The sequence below is a fragment of the Hydra viridissima genome, unplaced genomic scaffold (genome assembly GCF_058129835.1).
Source record: "Hydra viridissima isolate aposymbiotic clone 2 unplaced genomic scaffold, HvirCarnegie_v1 scaffold_3, whole genome shotgun sequence".
Classification (NCBI taxonomy): Eukaryota; Metazoa; Cnidaria; class Hydrozoa; order Anthoathecata; family Hydridae; genus Hydra; species Hydra viridissima.
Genome location: NW_028324302.1, coordinates 8,221,138 through 8,238,389, shown reverse-complemented (window position 1 = coordinate 8,238,389; position 17,252 = coordinate 8,221,138). Strand labels below are relative to the sequence as shown.

General features: G+C 30.3%; 1 protein-coding gene and 2 long non-coding RNA genes across 9 annotated transcripts; all 3 read left to right on the top strand.

Annotated features, from left to right (window-relative positions):
• Positions 1-794: 794 nt before the first annotated feature.
• LOC149890841 (uncharacterized) lies at positions 795-3,065 on the top strand. 2 transcript variants are annotated; one of them, XR_016451087.1, is made up of 3 exons: positions 795-906; positions 1,122-1,205; positions 2,855-3,065. It is a non-coding gene; the product is annotated as an uncharacterized LOC149890841 (long non-coding RNA). The 2 variants fall into 2 exon arrangements; XR_016451088.1 differs by having other exon boundaries at positions 827-906; positions 1,102-1,205.
• A 261-nt stretch (positions 3,066-3,326) lies between these two features.
• LOC145200480 (calmodulin-like) lies at positions 3,327-5,280 on the top strand. Its single transcript, XM_090082991.1, has 3 exons — positions 3,327-3,477; positions 4,464-4,881; positions 5,096-5,280. The coding sequence occupies exons 1-3, from the start codon at positions 3,475-3,477 to the stop codon at positions 5,122-5,124; spliced, it is 450 nt and encodes a 149-aa protein (XP_089939117.1). The 5' UTR covers positions 3,327-3,474; the 3' UTR covers positions 5,125-5,280.
• Positions 5,281-11,817: 6,537 nt separating this feature from the next.
• Positions 11,818-14,027, top strand: LOC149890840 (uncharacterized). Of its 6 annotated transcripts, none has more exons than XR_016450398.1 (5): positions 11,818-12,826; positions 13,041-13,099; positions 13,321-13,379; positions 13,537-13,605; positions 13,696-14,027. It is a non-coding gene; the product is annotated as an uncharacterized LOC149890840 (long non-coding RNA). The 6 variants fall into 6 exon arrangements; XR_016450397.1 differs by having other exon boundaries at positions 13,038-13,099; XR_016450396.1 differs by having other exon boundaries at positions 11,907-12,826; positions 13,038-13,379; positions 13,699-14,026.
• The last annotated feature ends 3,225 nt before the right edge of the window (positions 14,028-17,252 follow it).

Here is a 17,252-nt window from a genome sequence, read left to right as displayed (position 1 = left end):
TGCTAGAGAAACAACATGAAGTTTCTCTACCATTTAACTCGTATCTTACAGTATCACTACAGTGAGAGAACTGCGATCCCTTTTATGACGTTTCAACAACCTTTCCGTTCTAACCCTTTTTGCATTTATTCTGATGTCTGAAACCCGGAACAAGCTGCGCAAAATTTGTTGATCCATTTCTTATTCAAGAGCTGACCATTGGTTTAACAGTCAATTGTTCTGCGCTGAAGATTTTGGTAAACTGTCTGCAGCTCTGAATGACAATCCAAAAAGTTGTGAATGACAACCCAAATGCTGTAAGCATGCGATCAATTTTTTGCGAGACCTGCGCGACTCCTGCCACAACAGGGATAACCTTCCACTAAGATTCATCCTGCCCAATAACATTATTGTAAACAATTGACTTCTTTTGTGTATGATGACTATATGTATATAATTATGTATATAATGTTGTATAAAGTGGCTGTAAAGCTTGTGTTCAACTTTGTATCTGCTTAGAGTGAACTCAAAAAAAAAAAGATCAAAAAAACCGATAAAGTTTTAAAAATCAATTTGTACGGGAGGTTTTTTTATCAAATTTTTATATTGAAAGTAAAATTTTATCTTTAATTAAGCTCCTCAAATTATGATACAGGGAAAAGTGAAAAAAACTTATCACCCTAATAAACGCGTTGTTACTTTTTATTTGATAAGAAAACGCTTAAACACATTCTTCAATTCATTATAATAACATCCTCATTCACGTTCTCACTCTCTTTTAATGTAATCTGATTCGTCTTGCTTCCTTATTTCGTATTCAGTTCTTTCTTTTTAAAAGGTGAACAGAATTCGTAAGTTGCAAGATTTAAACGGAATTAAGTATGAGTAAAAACCATGAGATGATTTTAATGATGAAATGGTTTTACGGTATTTGAATTATTTGTATTATAATTAAAGTAGTTAACATTTTGTAATATTAACTATTCTCGTAATTCTTTTATGTGTTAATCTAATTAAAAGATACTACTTTAGTTTCTAATTAATTTTCTCAAAGTGAAAAGTTAGATTTTCGAGAGAAAAGTAATATTTAGAAGCTAGTTATTGCTCTTAATGTCTGAACAGATATGATTATCTATCAATAGTCCGACACCAATATTTTACACCTGCTTCGTTCATCAATACCAATGTTGATAGCTTAACCGTTACTTAACAAATTGGGGTCAAAGGTAGGGTCAAAATTCTTCTACGTATTTGTTTTTCTTTAAGCTAACTTCTTGTCTGACCATACAGTGACAGTCTGACAGTGATAGTCTCACAAACATTACTTGATTCAACCACTGCATGTTTTAGATTGTTTGCAATTGCAAATCATGTATGGTAAACTTTTTACATAAAAACTTGTAACTAATGCTAAAAATTTCAAAAATGTTTGGCATGCGTTCTAAATTTTAGAAACTAATGTAAACGAGTGTAAATGATGATACACCATATTGATATACCTTTAAACTAATACAATAACATAATAGCTATAATATAATATCTTTAATATCTATAAAAACGACGCAAACAAATGTAGTTTTTTTTCTAAATAAATCATTAAACAAATCATTTGCTGATACTTCTCTAGTCTGACTGAAATTATCACTGAAATTGATCTTAAGCTACACCTGTTGTATGATTGCAATGTATAACTAACCTGTTGTATGATTGCAATGTATAACTAACCTGTTGTGTGCCCAACTGAAGCTTGCTAAATTACCATGCTTAACATACTCTAACATCAATTACCAATAAAAGCTGATGTTAAAAGATTGCGAGTAGTTTTATGTATCACAAGTTCAGAGAAAGGGACAGCAACTGCATTGTACTTAGGTCGTTAGGAAAGTTCGTAGAACTTCATCTATAAAGATACAATGAGACAGGAAATAGTTAAATATTTATATATCATTTTAAACTGTTTAATAATGAACATTTTAAGTACTTGTTGAAATATTTTGAATGTTTATTAAAAAAGTTATTTAAACTTTATTATATACGTTTAAAAGAAAAAATTTAAAAATGGAAAAATTTGAATATCGAGCATATATTAAAACCCGTGCTCTACTTGGAGTTTCAGCACAAGCCATAACCGATGAGTTGTTTTTAGTTCATGGTGACCAAGCTCAAAAATATAGTACAGTTGCCAAGTGGGCTACTTTATTTAAAGATAGTAGAGAGAGTCTTGAAGATGATCCTCGCTCAGGGCGCCCTCAAACAACGTATACAGCTGAGAATATTGAACGTGTGCAAGCCATTATTGAAGAAACTCCGCATGTAACACATAATATAATTGAAGCCCTGACATCGATTAATCGTTTTACAATCAACAAAATTATTCACAACGCACTTAAAAAAAGAAAGCTAACACCACGTTGGATACCCCACGAGTTAACCGATCAAAATCGCAAGTATAGAGTTGAGGCATGTAAGGAAAATTTAGCTATGTGATATTATTACAGGGGATGAGTCGTGGTTTTATTTGAGACAAGTTGGACACAAGTCGGCTAACGCTAGTTGGCCGACTTGTGTCCAACAACCGAAAAACATGTTCTCCATCTTCTTCAAAACAACAGGTGTTGTTCATTTGGGTTATGTTGAAAAGGGAGACACCATTACTAGCGAATATTATATAAAAAATTGTTTTAAACCTCTTATATGCGAAATAAATAAGCAAAGACCTAAAACAGACACTCAAAATTTCAAACTTCTCCATGATAACGCTCAACCCCATGTGACTGAAACCGTACTGAAAGAATTTTTTTTTGTTTTCAAATTTAAAAAGTTTTTCATAAAATTGATTTTAATACTTAAATGATACATGTTGATTTATTTTCAGCCAAATCTTCAGTCTGCATTTCTTTCTGCTATAACCAGATTCTAGCTATCCATCCAATTACGATATTTTTAGAACAGATATCAAATCCCGTTTTTTTCTACAGTGATCGAGCTTCTTCGCCTTAAATAGAATTCAGAGTGGCTTTAAAAGTTGCTGCTTACTTTTTTGGTAAAAATATTATTAATGTAGCTAAAAGGGTCTTGAAAGTGAAAGCTATAACTAAAGCTAGTATATTTGTTATTTAAACAAAAAAATTTTGTTTTCCCAGATTTTTCAATATTTTTGTTTGTTTAAATGCTTAAATAAATCTATTTTTGGTTATCAATAAAATTTATATTTCGTTGTTTTAAATTTGTTGGAGTTGTAAAATTTAAAACATAAAAAAAAAAAGAATTGATTTTTTTAACTCAAATCTTTATGTCCTAACAAAGATATCATGTGCGCGTAAAAGAAGCTTGTTTTAAAGAATTTACCCTCGTTTTGACTAGCCTTTCTCGCGGTTCAAACGTTTTTTTTTCAATTGTAATATTAAAGCATATTAAATAAGCTCAATCTATTTCTGACCCTGTCGGCTTTTATGATCGTGAGCTATTTTTTTCTAAGGCACGAATCTCATTAAAATGGTAAGCTTTTTCACCATAAAAATTACTTCAATTTCATCGACACTAAAATAAATTTTATTGTATTTTAAACATTTTGTTGTACTTTCTTCATATAATTACTGTATTGTTAACGTTGGTTAGAATTTAACAAATAAAAATCCAAAACATCAACAGAAATTTGTAAAATTGTGTTGCTTTTGTATAAATAGATAATAAAAGAGAAGGTAGTTATAAAACTTATAAAAGAAAAATTGCAATCTTTAAGAAGGAGTCAAGTCATTGTTAGTTCCAAATTAATGGGCAACAAGTGATAGATATTAATAAAAATATTATTACTATTTGTAAAATTAATAGGCAACAAGTGATAGATATTAACAAAAATATTATTACTACTTGTAAGATTAATAGGCAACAAGTGATAGATATTAATAAAAATATTATTACTACTTGTAAGATTTATAGGCAACAAGTGATAGATATTAATAAAAAAATATTATTTGTAAAATATTATTACCAATCCCAACTCTAATTTAGGTCTAATAAAAAAAAAAAAAAAAAACAATTCACAGGTTCATCAAAGATCCTTTTGTGACAATATTTCAATATGATATTTTTATAAAGACTAAGAATTCAACTAAAATTAAAGCTATAGCCTAATTTTCTAGTTTTAGTATCAAGCATTTTTTTCTTAGCGTAGTGCCTTAAAAATTAAAGCATTAAGTTTTATTTAAAACTTAAATTTATGATGATTACTTCTTCAATTAAATAGATATTAAATCTGGAAAAATGCCACTAAATATAAAGTTAGTTTTTTTAAACACTTGGTAAGTAATACACGGATATCAATTCATATGGAATTACTAAATTCAGTAATTGCTACTATTTGTAAATCAACTCTTCGTATAAATCAATTTTTTATTTGCACAAATATCAAATGGCACTATGTAAAATTACTACACAGTTTATGTAGATCTCTATCAAGTTGTGTGAAAATTTTTTTTTTATAGGCTGATCATCTGACAGAGGAACAAATTGCAGAATTCAAAGAAGCATTCTCGCTTTTTGATAAAGATGGTGATGGCACAATCACTACAAAAGAGCTTGGAACAGTCATGAGGAGTTTAGGACAAAATCCTACTGAAGCTGAATTGCAAGACATGATTAATGAGGTTGATGCAGATGGAAACGGTACAATTGACTTTCCTGAGTTTTTAACTATGATGGCGCGTAAAATGAAAGATACTGATTCAGAGGAAGAAGTTAGAGAGGCTTTCCGTGTTTTTGATAAAGATGGAAATGGTTTTATTAGTGCTCATGAATTAAGACATGTGATGACAAATCTTGGTGAGAAGTTAACAGAGGAAGAAGTTTTGGAAATGATCAAAGAAGCTGATGTTGATGGTGATGGTCAAGTGAACTATGAAGGTAGGGATTAGTTTTTAGCCAATTTTTGAATTTATTTATGTTAAATATACATGATAGTACATAATTTTTTCAATCTGAAACCATTTAATGAGTGTAATTTCTATCACTAAAACGCTGTTTTTTATTTTTTGTTAAATTTGTTATTCTTTTAAAATTATGAAGTTGTTTGACTTTCATTATTAAAACTGTTTTTTCATATTTCTTATTTTTTTAGAGTTTGTAAAAATGATGATGGCTAAATAATGTTGTTCTCTTCTTAACTTGTACAGATTCTTGTAGATATGCCATTAATATTCGTTTATTAATTTGTTTTATTAGTTGTATAGATTTGTTTAATAAAATAAATATTGAGGGTTTTTTTCTTGGAGAAAAATAACACCTGAGTGCATTTCTTTATAATTGTTGCTTGTTCTTTGTATAAGCTAAAAAGTTAATGATTTTTTGTATTTACTCTTAAAATAGTTTGTTTCTGGATAATAATATTTTGGTTATAACAAATTCAGAATCAATTGTTTATTTAAGCCAAATGTGACCAAATTTTACCATATACATATTATATAATGCAATATTGTTAGTATAAATATTTATGTTCACAAATAGTTTTTGTTGAATTTCGTCGCCAGAGTGCTTATTTATATTTCACCCTTGGTTTGAATGGGAGATCCTCGTTAAATATTTAGTGAGAGACGCTGTGCTAAAATAAAAAATGCGGCGCTTTTTATTTTTATTTTTTTTTTTTTAGTTATTTGGTTTTTTAACGACTTCGGTCACAATTTTGTAGTCAAACATAAAAATCTAAAAGCACCAATAACAAGTTTGATAAATTGGCAGATAAAGAAAGGAAAATAAACAACTAGCTTTACTCTTAACAATTAAAACCATATTTGTTTAAGATTATTTATTTCTTTTAGGCTAAACTTCCGAATATTTCCTCTTGGCTGACTTCCGATTAATTGCAAACTTATGTCTAATAAAAATTCGCGTCTATGAGCATAATTTATACGATTTTCCTTAAAATGAAAAAACACTAATATTGCGACTCTGATAAATGTCTGTTACAAAATCGTTGTTGTATATTAAATAACTTTAAGCACTTTTTGTTCCGAAATCCTCGGAGATTTCGGAACAAAAAAGTGGCAAGGCGTCATATAAAAGATTTACGCCAGAATTAATATTAATGAGTATTTCTGGGCCGCTAATGTTTTTGAAAAAGAGTAATTAACAACTTCTCAAAGCGAAGACACCAGCCAGTCCTTTAATAACTTTTTTTTCTGTGTCCAGCTAAAGAGAACTATTTCAATTCAAATAAAACAATTGACTATAATATAATAAGTATATATCAACGTTTTCCGTTTTGAGTTTAAATCAGTATATTTGCATAATATCGCCATGTTAAAAATTTGCACTCTAATCTTTAAAGATCTGGTTTAGTTTGTATTGTTACCAGTGTCGTATTGGGTGTGGGGTGGGGCGCCATATAATTTTGAATCGTCGTTATAATGGTAAAACCCATTGAGCGAAAAGCTGTCGATTTTGGGTTAGGATAAATAATCGCCAATACAGCTTTTTTTGTGGCAGCTTTTTTTTCAACAAATGTAAGTTAATGCAACATTTGAAAGACTTTACTTAGGTTTAGTTGACACCTACAAACTAGAAAATCGCTATATTTTTTACCTCTTGTATAAACGCTTCCAAACTGAATAATTTTCTTCTTAAAAAATTTCTCAATTGTAAGTTACGTGTTTCGCGAGCAAAGTATTTTTCTCGCATTCATTGACATTCGTACGTAACAAAAGAACGCTTGACATAAAAATGCGAATCTCAAATCCGACGGATTTTGGACATCAAAAATTCTTAAAGCAATTTAGTTCGGATTAATAAGATTGTAAAAATCACTAGAGAAACTCGCCGTAAGTAATGAACTGACAAACTTGCCATAGATAATGAACAGCCTGCTGATTCCAAAAAAGCATACGTGCTGCAACACCTGTCAGAGAAAAGATTTCCAAAACACATCAAGGCCTTCTTACAGCTCTTATTCACAAAATGTACCAGAGCTGTAGGAAGGCCATGGTATGTTTTGCAAATCTTTTCTCTGAACAGCTATAGTCATTTGATCACCTGTTGTAGTACATAAAACATCATGAACCAGATTGAAAATAACGTGATCAAGCTGGCTCAACTCGCACGATAAAAGAAAAGTTTGCTAATATAGGTCAAAAGTATTGAAGTCTTTGTATGACAGGCTTATTCAAGTTTCACTTCCATTGTTCACTACCATTATTCAAGTTTCACTACCATGTTTTTTGGTTAAGTGTTAAAAGGTCTTGTTTATTGGCAAGTTGGTTTCAAATAAATAAAGTTGATTTCAAATAAATAAAATTAAAAGTCAGAAAGCAAGATCAAATAAAATTGTTAATCGAGAAAAAAAAGTAATAACAAAATAATAAATAAGCATATATCATGATTTTCAGTAATGATCCCTTTGACGATAAATATATGATTGGGTTTGCAGAAGCCCTATAAGTTTTGAACTGGACAGTTATAAATTTTATGTAAAACTTCGAAATCTTAATGTCTTGTGTAAGAAAAAAAATAATATTTCTAGTAATGTTAAGAAATAGGATTTGTGCTAAAAAACGATTTTTTTTATAAACTTTTAAAAAACGGCAAAGTTTATATGGTATAGATATGATACAGAAAAACCTTAATGTAAAGTTCATGGTACCGTTGCCCAAAAGTGCCAGTACAGCAGCAGTACAGTAATATTGTGGTAAATATCATTACAAATATGGGGGAAAAAGTCTCATAACCAAAGAGCAGCAATCATAATGAAAATGGAGGCGAAGTGTGTGTTTCAAATTTACAGAAAAGATTAGATCTCCAAAAGTGAAATATGTATTTTATCCAAATTTTTAATGCACATGATAAGTGTTTTATATATAAGCGTATTGCGATAATAAAATTGATTGTTGCATTACTCGTGTCACAGTGTAATGCAACAATCAATTTTATTATCGCAATACGCTTATATAATTGCGTATTATATAAGCGTATTGCGATAATAAAATTGATTGCCACCACCTTGCTATCAGTTACTGTTAATTAAGGACACTAGAATCACTTAAGATTGTATGACATCTTTTAAAGTTTTTTATGTACAGAGGCAATCACTATCAATCATCTTCCGTTTTTTTTACATAATAAAATCTAACAGATCTACAGTACAAAATTGACTTTGATTTTTGGTTTTTCTTGAACTAATCGAGCTGTTTTGTTTATGTTTTTTTTATTTGTATTTTTTTACCTTATGTTCTTTTTTCTTCTTCATTCTTATTCAAAAGTTTCCTCAGAAAAAGACATTCTTCTTTAGACTTGTTTTCAAGATCCGTGTCTTCTAAAGCTATTTATTTGTATATTGACTGTCCAGTTGAACTATCAAAAACAATATTTGTGGTCGGCAAAAGATACGTGTTGGATAGCACCTTCTCTTGATCAATTTCTAAATATATTCCTAAATATATTGTGATAAAAAAAATCCTGAGTTCTGCTGCACACAGGTCTGAGACTTAAATTCCTTTATCTGGAAGCAACCCGGGACAAACTGACCCTTATACTATGCGTCAACTGACCTTAATACTATAGGTCAGTTGAGGTGATTCGGGTAATCTACAATTAAAAAGCGAAATTCACAAAAAAGGATATTTTGAAACATATATACGTATACGGAGACGGTGTCATAGGTGAGTCCACTGCACGAAAATGGTTTGCAAAGTTTAAAAATGGCGATTTTGACGTCGACGACACACCTCGCAGCGGGAGACCTTCTGACTTCGACGAATAACGTCTCAAAGCACTTTTAAAGGAGGATGGTCACCAAACAAGTCGTGAATTGGCCGAAAAAATGAACTGTGATCATAAAACGATTCTCAACCATCTTCATTCAATGAGATTTGCTGAAAAATTGGGAGCCTGGGTACCTCACGAGTTGAGCGAAGTAAATAAAGAAAATCGCCTTCAAATTGCTTCTCAAAATCTCGCCCGCCATCGAGCAACACGTGATCATAAACAGCGCTTTTTGTATCGAATCGTCACGGGAGATGAGAAATGGTGTCTATACATTAATATGAAGCAAAGGAAGGAATGGGTAGCACCAGGAGATACGCCAAAGCCCAGAGTCAAGCGTGACCTTCATCCAAAGAAGATCATGATATGTGTTTGGTGGGACTGGGAGGGCATGGTGCACTGGGAAATGCTCGATAGGAATGTCACGATCACCAAGGAGCTCTACATAGCCCAGCTACGCCGCGTAAATGAAGCTATTCAACTGAAAAGACCTCATTGACAAAGCCAAACCATACTCCTTCACGACAACGCCAGACCCCATGTTGCACAAGTCGTCAAAGCCACACTCCAAGAGCTCGAATGGGAGGTCCTTCAGCATCCGCCTTATTCTCCGGATCTTGCACCCACAGATTACCATCTTTTCCGATCTCTGTCGAACCATATTAGGGGCGTTACCTTCAATAATGAAGAGGACCTTAAAAACTGGGTCAATAACTTCTTTGATACTAGACCGGGCGATTTTTGGCGGAAAGGCATCGACAAATTGGTCGAGAGGTGGGAGGAGGTCGTGAACAGCGATGGCGAATACATAATCGATTAATTTATTGTTATAAGTAAAGATTTCCCTTAAATAAAAGTCTTTGATAAAAACGCTACGAATATATTCCCTAACCCAATATGTTTCAAAATATCCTTTTTTGTGAATTTCGCTTTTTAATTGTAGATTACCCGAATCACCTCAACTGACGTATAGTATTAAGGTCAGTTGACGCATAGTATAAGGGTCAGTTTGTAATTTAATTTGGAACATTAATCACTGAGCATGCTCACGTGATTAATTTTCCCATCTTTTCCCTTTCCCTTAGCTAAAACGGATGAGTGGAAACTGACCCTTACGTGCCCTAATTATAATTGAATTTACATTTTTAGTCCAAGTACAACTTGTAAACTACAGGGCCTCATGAATTTACCAACTTTAATTTTATGTAAATAATGAATGAAAGTCAATCAATCCATCCAAGTTTATTTTTACTTGTTGATTAGCTTTATACATAGTTATATACAGGGTATAAATGGCAATCAAGTGTTGTTGCTCTTTACAGGGACAATCTGGGTTTTACTATTTCACTATTTCTTATAAACACAAAAAATATTGATATTGATACAACTGATAAGTTACAAGAAACACAAGCCGATCAAAAGATGAATCCGATCATAAGATGTTATCGATCGTTACAATGATTTAAAATGTCACACAGATACAAATAACGAACAAAATTTTTAAACAACAATAATTAATTAATGAACAAAATATTTACATTAGACAATACTTAAAAATTGAGTTTTTAATCATAAAACAAAATTAAAAAATCTAAATTTTCCCTTCATGTGGTTAAATTAATCTGTTAATTACAAATTCCTGTGCTTAAAATACGGCACCTCGCCTTAAAATACTGTTTACGGTATTTTACCGGTTAAACAAGTTACTCTATTTATTTAAGTTACGATACCACACTTAGAAGAGCACCGTTATTTTATAAATTTTGTTGAAGAAAAGATTTTCAATGCGACAAACTCAATGAACTACGTCGTTAATTATTTGTATATACTTACTTATGTTCAATTTCTTTTGTTTTCGTATTTTGGTGACACTGTCTTCGATGGTGTCACTCTGTGTGCCCCACACCCTCTACAACCCTAATGATGCCTCAATTTTGACCACTTTTGTGTTGCTAAGTAGCCACTTTGATTGCTCTTAATTTAAAATAGTCGTGAAAAAGCGTTGAAGCCTCACAACATCTAAAACATTTGAAAATACGCAAAAATATCCTGTATCAAAAATGAAGAAATTTGGAGAGGGTTGTTTGATTAGTCTGGATAAGTTTTCGACGTAGAATGACCCAAAAGTATTTCATAAAAAATTTGGCAGGTATCCTCAAATCTGGCTATAGACCTTGACCTTCAAAGCTTAAGCAATAAATCGTCTACGCATACTCCGAATGTTTTTTCTGAATCATACTTTAAGTGAAGAACTTGAGAAAATTTTGAAAGCCCAGCTAGCACACATACGTTGGGCCGACGTTGGGCCAACGTCGGAAGCGTTGGCCAATTTTATTAACTTCGCGCTGACGTTGGACCAACGTCGGGCCAACGTCGAAATACGACCATTTTTAAATGCGTACAGTGTGATACCGTGTTTAGCGTTAAAAAAGTTTTCGTCCATTTTTAAAAGCTGTGTGCACTGATCTCTATAATAACTGGATAGCGCAACTCCGAGCAAAACTTCTTATTTTTTGACGCCAAAATCGCCATATTGGAAAGCCCCAAAAATTTTAATCCCGTAAGCTTTAAGTTCTGTTTTTCGGCTTATCGCTTTATCGCACATTTCAGATTTCATTGTTCTGGGGCTTTCCAATATGGCGATTTTGGCGTGAATTTTGATATTAGAGATGCGCTATGCAGTTATTATAGAGATCAGTGGCTGTGTGGCGCAACTTTTTATTAGAGTATTTTATTGCTTTGAATTTCATGATTTTATAATAATTTCGTAGTAATTGAGTATTGAGTAATTTCGAATTTAATATCAAATCATTAAAAAAATAAATACAAACATGCTAATTTTTATATCTATTAAGATGCAGTTTTTAATTTTTCTTTAAAACAAGAGTTTGTTTAATTAAATTATAATGTTTATAATGTCATTATGTATAATTATAATGTTTATAATGTTTATAATGTCATTATGTATAATTATAATGTTTATAATGTTTATAATGTCATTATATATAAATTATAATGCTTATAATGTTTTTAGTTTTTAATGACATTATAAACTAAAGTTAAATAAACTCTTGTTTTACTCTTGTATGTACTACATACATTTATAATTTATGTACTGTACATACACATAAATTAATCGTATATACGATTAATTTGCATGATATCATGCATTAATTTTAAAAGTCATGTAGTTTGTATCAATAACATTATGTCATAATGTTATTGATACAAACTGTTGGATTTTTAAAACTGATGTATGATACAATCAACTACAATGTAGTTAATTGTATCATCCCTCAGTTTTATCTAGTTGAATAATATCTAATTAATAATGTATGTACCACATACAGTACTAATGCATGTAGTACACACATTATAAATAATAGTGTATGTAGTACATAAACATAATGTATGTAGTACACTGTCTATACTATATAGACAACTACTGCATGTCAAACACTGTATGATACAGGCTGTATCATAAAATATGATACAGTCAGTATCATATAGTATGTTACATACAATTAAAGAGTTATTAATTACTAAAGACTTAAGTAGTTCATAACTATACAGTCTATACAGTCTAAATAGTTATTAACCACTTAAGTCTTTAGTAGTTCATTATTTGGTAATACTTAATAAGTGTTACCAATTTAGTGTTGCATTTTGTTATATGCATTTGTGGTATTCTACAAAATGAATGCAATGCCAACAAATGTACTGATTAGTATTTTTTAAATCACATTTTTTTGCCATGTTTATGCAGGTAGATTGAAAAAAATATTTTATTATGTTTTATATGCATTTTATTTGTATAAACTAAATATTTTTTGCATGTGTTTGTCATTAACTACTTTTTTACTTCAAATATCGATTTTTACTTTGATATAGATTATTTATTGAATATAAAAATATGTAAATTATGTTACTGTTATCTACAAACACAAATATATATAACCTATTACCTATAATTTTAACAGTAGTTATGTCTAAAGCTCATCAAATGAAAGATGCAAGTTCAAATGTTTATATAAAGTTGTATAATGAGGAGCATTCAAACGTTAAAGTTGCTCTCAAGCGAAATCAATATGCAAGATTTGTAAGAATGCTAAGCTGTTAGAATGAACATTATTATGTTTGAATATGTGTATAATTTGTACAAATATTTTAATATAATTATAATTATTGTTACAACAAATTTTGATTTTTCTCTGTGTTACAAAGTTAAAGATGCTTCTTTGATCAGCATTAATGTTAAGTATTTATTTATTAGTAAATCCACGTGTTTAACAAAGATAACATATTTTTAGTAGATGGTTTTGTTTTACAAAGATGTTAGTAAATGCATGTGTTTTACGAAGATAAGATATTGGTAGTAAATATACGTGTACCTCATTCCTGTATTATAATTCTTATCTGCATTATAATTGTATGTTGTTAAAATGTCCTAAAGTTATAATATATTATATAACTTCTTGTTTCTGTATAGTTTTTGTATTTTATGTTTTTATTATTTATTGTTTCATTATTATTTTTTGACATTTATAATTATTTACTGAATGAAGCTTTTGTTTAAATTGTTCTTTTTTTCAGTTATGTTTAAAGGGGCGTTTATTTTTTAATTCATTTGGCAGCTGTTAAAGAGGGAGAAGGTAACAATTATTTGGTAGTGTATTAACTATATATATTTGTGGCATTTTAATGGTAATTGGAATTCTTTTAGTAATTTTATAGTAGAGTTTTGAAGCTTGTTGTCTCTAATTATTGCAGTGAAATACTGAATCTGTTAATCGAAAATTTTCTGTATAGACCATGACTTGAAAAAATGAATGCAATATCAACAAATGAACCTTATGTTTTTTCACCATTTTTGTCCAGGTAATACATAAAAAAAATTATTATATTTTTATTTATGTGCATTTTACACTCACACAAATATATATAACATAATACTTATAATTTTACCAGTAGTTATGGCAATGCCTAAAGCTCATCAAATGAAAGATACAAAATCAAAGATTATCAAATTAAAGATTATCAAAGACTATCAAATTGTATAACGAGGAGCATTCGAATGTTGTAGTTGCTCTCAAGCGAAGTAAAGATGCAAGATTCGTTAGGATGCCAAGCAGTTAGAAAGAACATTATTATGTTTAGATATGTGTATAATTTATACGATTATTTTAACTTAATTATAATGATTATTATAACAAATTTTGATTTTCTCTGTGTAATTATTAAATTAAAGTTGGTTCATTAATCAGCATCAATGTTTACTTTTGTTTCTTAGCGCCAAATTTTATTTTAACTTATTTGGACATTTTAACAAACATTAGAAGAAATAGTTGCGCTTTATTTAAATTAATAGTTGCACTTTATTTAAAGAAATAGCTGCGTTTTCTCTAAAGAAATAGTTCCACCTTAGTTAAAGAAATAGTTTACTAATTAAAGAATTAGTTTTAACTTGTTTGCAAAAACTATTGATTCAAAAGGTGTGCACATCTTTTGAATCAAAAGCAATGATTTTGCAAACAAATTAAAACTATTAATAGTAATATTTAACGTAATATTTTAGTAATTATTATTATTAAAATATTACGTTGGGCCAACGTCAGAATGCGACGCTCGCCCAACGTCGAAATCCGACGTTGGGCCAACGTTGGCCCAACGGTTGGTTTCGACGTCGCGCCGACTACCAAATCGACGTTAAGCCAACGTCGGTTACCGACCATCGGCCAACCAATTTTTCGACGTCGGCCCGACGTTGGCCCAACGTATATGTGCTAGCTGGGAGTAAAAATTGTAAACAAATGGTTAAAAAAACCAATAAAAAAATTGATTTTAAAACTTCATTAGTGTTTTTGAGTCAAGTAAATGCAGACTAATAGAACCCTCTTGCTACTTCTGCTTATTAACGGTGCTTCCACCAATTAGTATGAATTTCTATGTTTCTTTGAAAAATACCTATCGTATGGTCGTTAATTATTCGTAGTATTCTTTGATAAATATTTAAAAATTTTTTGCTCAAAAATAAAGCGATTTTTTTATGTCAACTTTCTCTTTTTTTTTTTTTTTTAATGTTAATAAACAAAACTGCATTTGAAATCTTGCAAATAAAAAAAGGTTCTTTTAAATTTTTATAAATTTAAATAAAGGTTCTTTTATATTTAACTTTTCTTTCTTTTCTCGAAACACCTGTCATCAACATTTGCAGGACATTCAAATCTATTATTGTAAATTTATTAAAGTTCTATTGATTAATTGTTCTTGATTCAAAGCCATCCAACCTCCACTACACACCTGTTTAACCTTTTCCCCAAAAAACGTCAACTGATCGAGTTTTGTTTTTGTTTTGATTTGTATTTTATACTTTAAGTTCTTCATTCTTCTTCATTCTTTGTCAAAAGAGTAAAATCCAGCAGATTTTTCAGCATATTAAAGTCTGAATAAATATAATTTTATTAAACACAACTCTTTTACACCTTGAATTTCAAAGCGATCTGTTTTCGGCTAAATTTTTGAACTTTAGTCGCTGTTTCTTGTTCTGTTTCTTGTTCTGTTTGTTAATTTAGGCGGCTTTTTTTTAGCTTGTTGTCTCATACTAGACCACTTTTGAATCGTTTGATAACTTGATAAGTAGTTTTCTTCGATACGTTGTTAGGCGTCGTTCTTAGTGCAGAATCTTCATTTTAAAAATGTTTTGAAAAATAGTCTTCTTTCGTTAATAAAAGTAGATAAACGTGTTTGAACAAATATTTTTATTTTTTATTTTTACCTATGAATTCATTTATGAGATTTGCTATGTATATCTAGAAAGAGTAACGAACTACAAAACTGTTTAAAAAATTTTTAATCCAAAATTTAAATGTTCTTTATCGACAAATTTTTGCCAAACATTCGACATGCCGTTAGTTTTTTAACTTTCCTCTCTAAAGTAAATATTTTCCTCTGTTTCTCTTTGTTTAGAAGAGTTTAGCTTTAATTTTTTTAGAGTCGGTTTCACAAAACAACCAAGCAATACCATCCTGTCTCAGATATTTGCAGTTGCTAATACAAGTTGTGCAAACCCATAAATTAAGAAATCGCCAAAATTTTAATCAACAACTGTTTGTCAAGAATTAACCCCAAATTTTTTGTTTCAAAACTGCTGATTATACTGATGAATAAAATAAACCTTTTTAGTTTAATTAAGAATACAAAATTTTTTTCTGATTAAACTTTTCATATTGATTCCAAATATATATTTTGGTTTTCTCACGTACAGAGCTGAGTTGTGATTACTAAGAAAGTTAATTCAATCAAATTTAAATTTCCCAAGCTTCCTTTTCTTCGTCGTGAGAGATTCTTTGAAAACCTCTTCAATTTGATGTCGGACAAAAGTTTCAATTTCGCTGCACTGATTTTTGAAAATTATTCCGCTAGATTTTTAAATGCAACCAAATTAACTTATTCATCAAGCAAACTTTGATATGCAGTTAAAATAATAAATATTTTGCGGACCAAAAGATTGTTATCAACACTTTTTCTTTCCGGCTTATACTTGTTCTATTGTTCCTATTCTCGTTTCATATATTCTGTTACAGCGTGATTGCCCAAACACAAGAAGCAGCAAATTTTTGTGAAACCCATTTTCATGTCTATCAGCATATCGATAACTTTTAGATCACCACAGTTATACCGTTGATGGTCTTTGTAGTTGATTTTCATGCGTCTCACTCAAATGAGCGAAATGAGCGATTGATGAACATGCCCTTTAATTGCCATTATTCAGCAACAACTTTCAAACGCCATTCAGAAGGTTATCACAATGGACCATCGACAGTAAAAACTTAGCTAATTCGCAATAATAATTTTGATAACGGCGTACTTAAATGTTTGCTCAAAGCAAATTTTTTGTTTAAGCTGTGACCCTAAAAGCACCTTCAATGGGTTTTTCAGACTAAATCATTTATTCTTTCATGAGTGAACAACTGGCGTTTTTTCGACTTTAGGTGAACAGACAAGATCGGCAATAGCCTGATGTTTGTCTCAAGCGGCCATTTCTGTCTTATCCTCAACAGAATTTAAACAAAAATGCAGCTATACGTTTGCGAAGCCAGTCACGAAATCCAAAAAAACAGTTATTGACCAGCTTTTGGATTTTAATTGTTAATAATAAAATAAGTTCGTTTGCAAATCAAGAGCTTAGTTTGTAACAATGGGTTTCTTGAATTCATTAGATATGGATAAGGATTTCTAATAAATTTTTGCAGAAGTAAACATCAGCAATTGTCACCACCCTTAAAACTCATGTTGTTAAAAAAACCATCGGGGCTCAATCATTTACGGTAAATAGAAAAATTATTGTAGAAGATGCTAAAAAGTTTCCTTAGATTTCAATTCCTTCTGATTAAAAAGGTATTTTTTAAAATCGAATGATGTATCACCTGTTAATTGGCACAGCTCAGCATCCATTAAATAGAGGAATACATCACAGTATGAAAATGAAAAAGAGACAACTAAGCAGCCAATCAGTAGTTGGATAA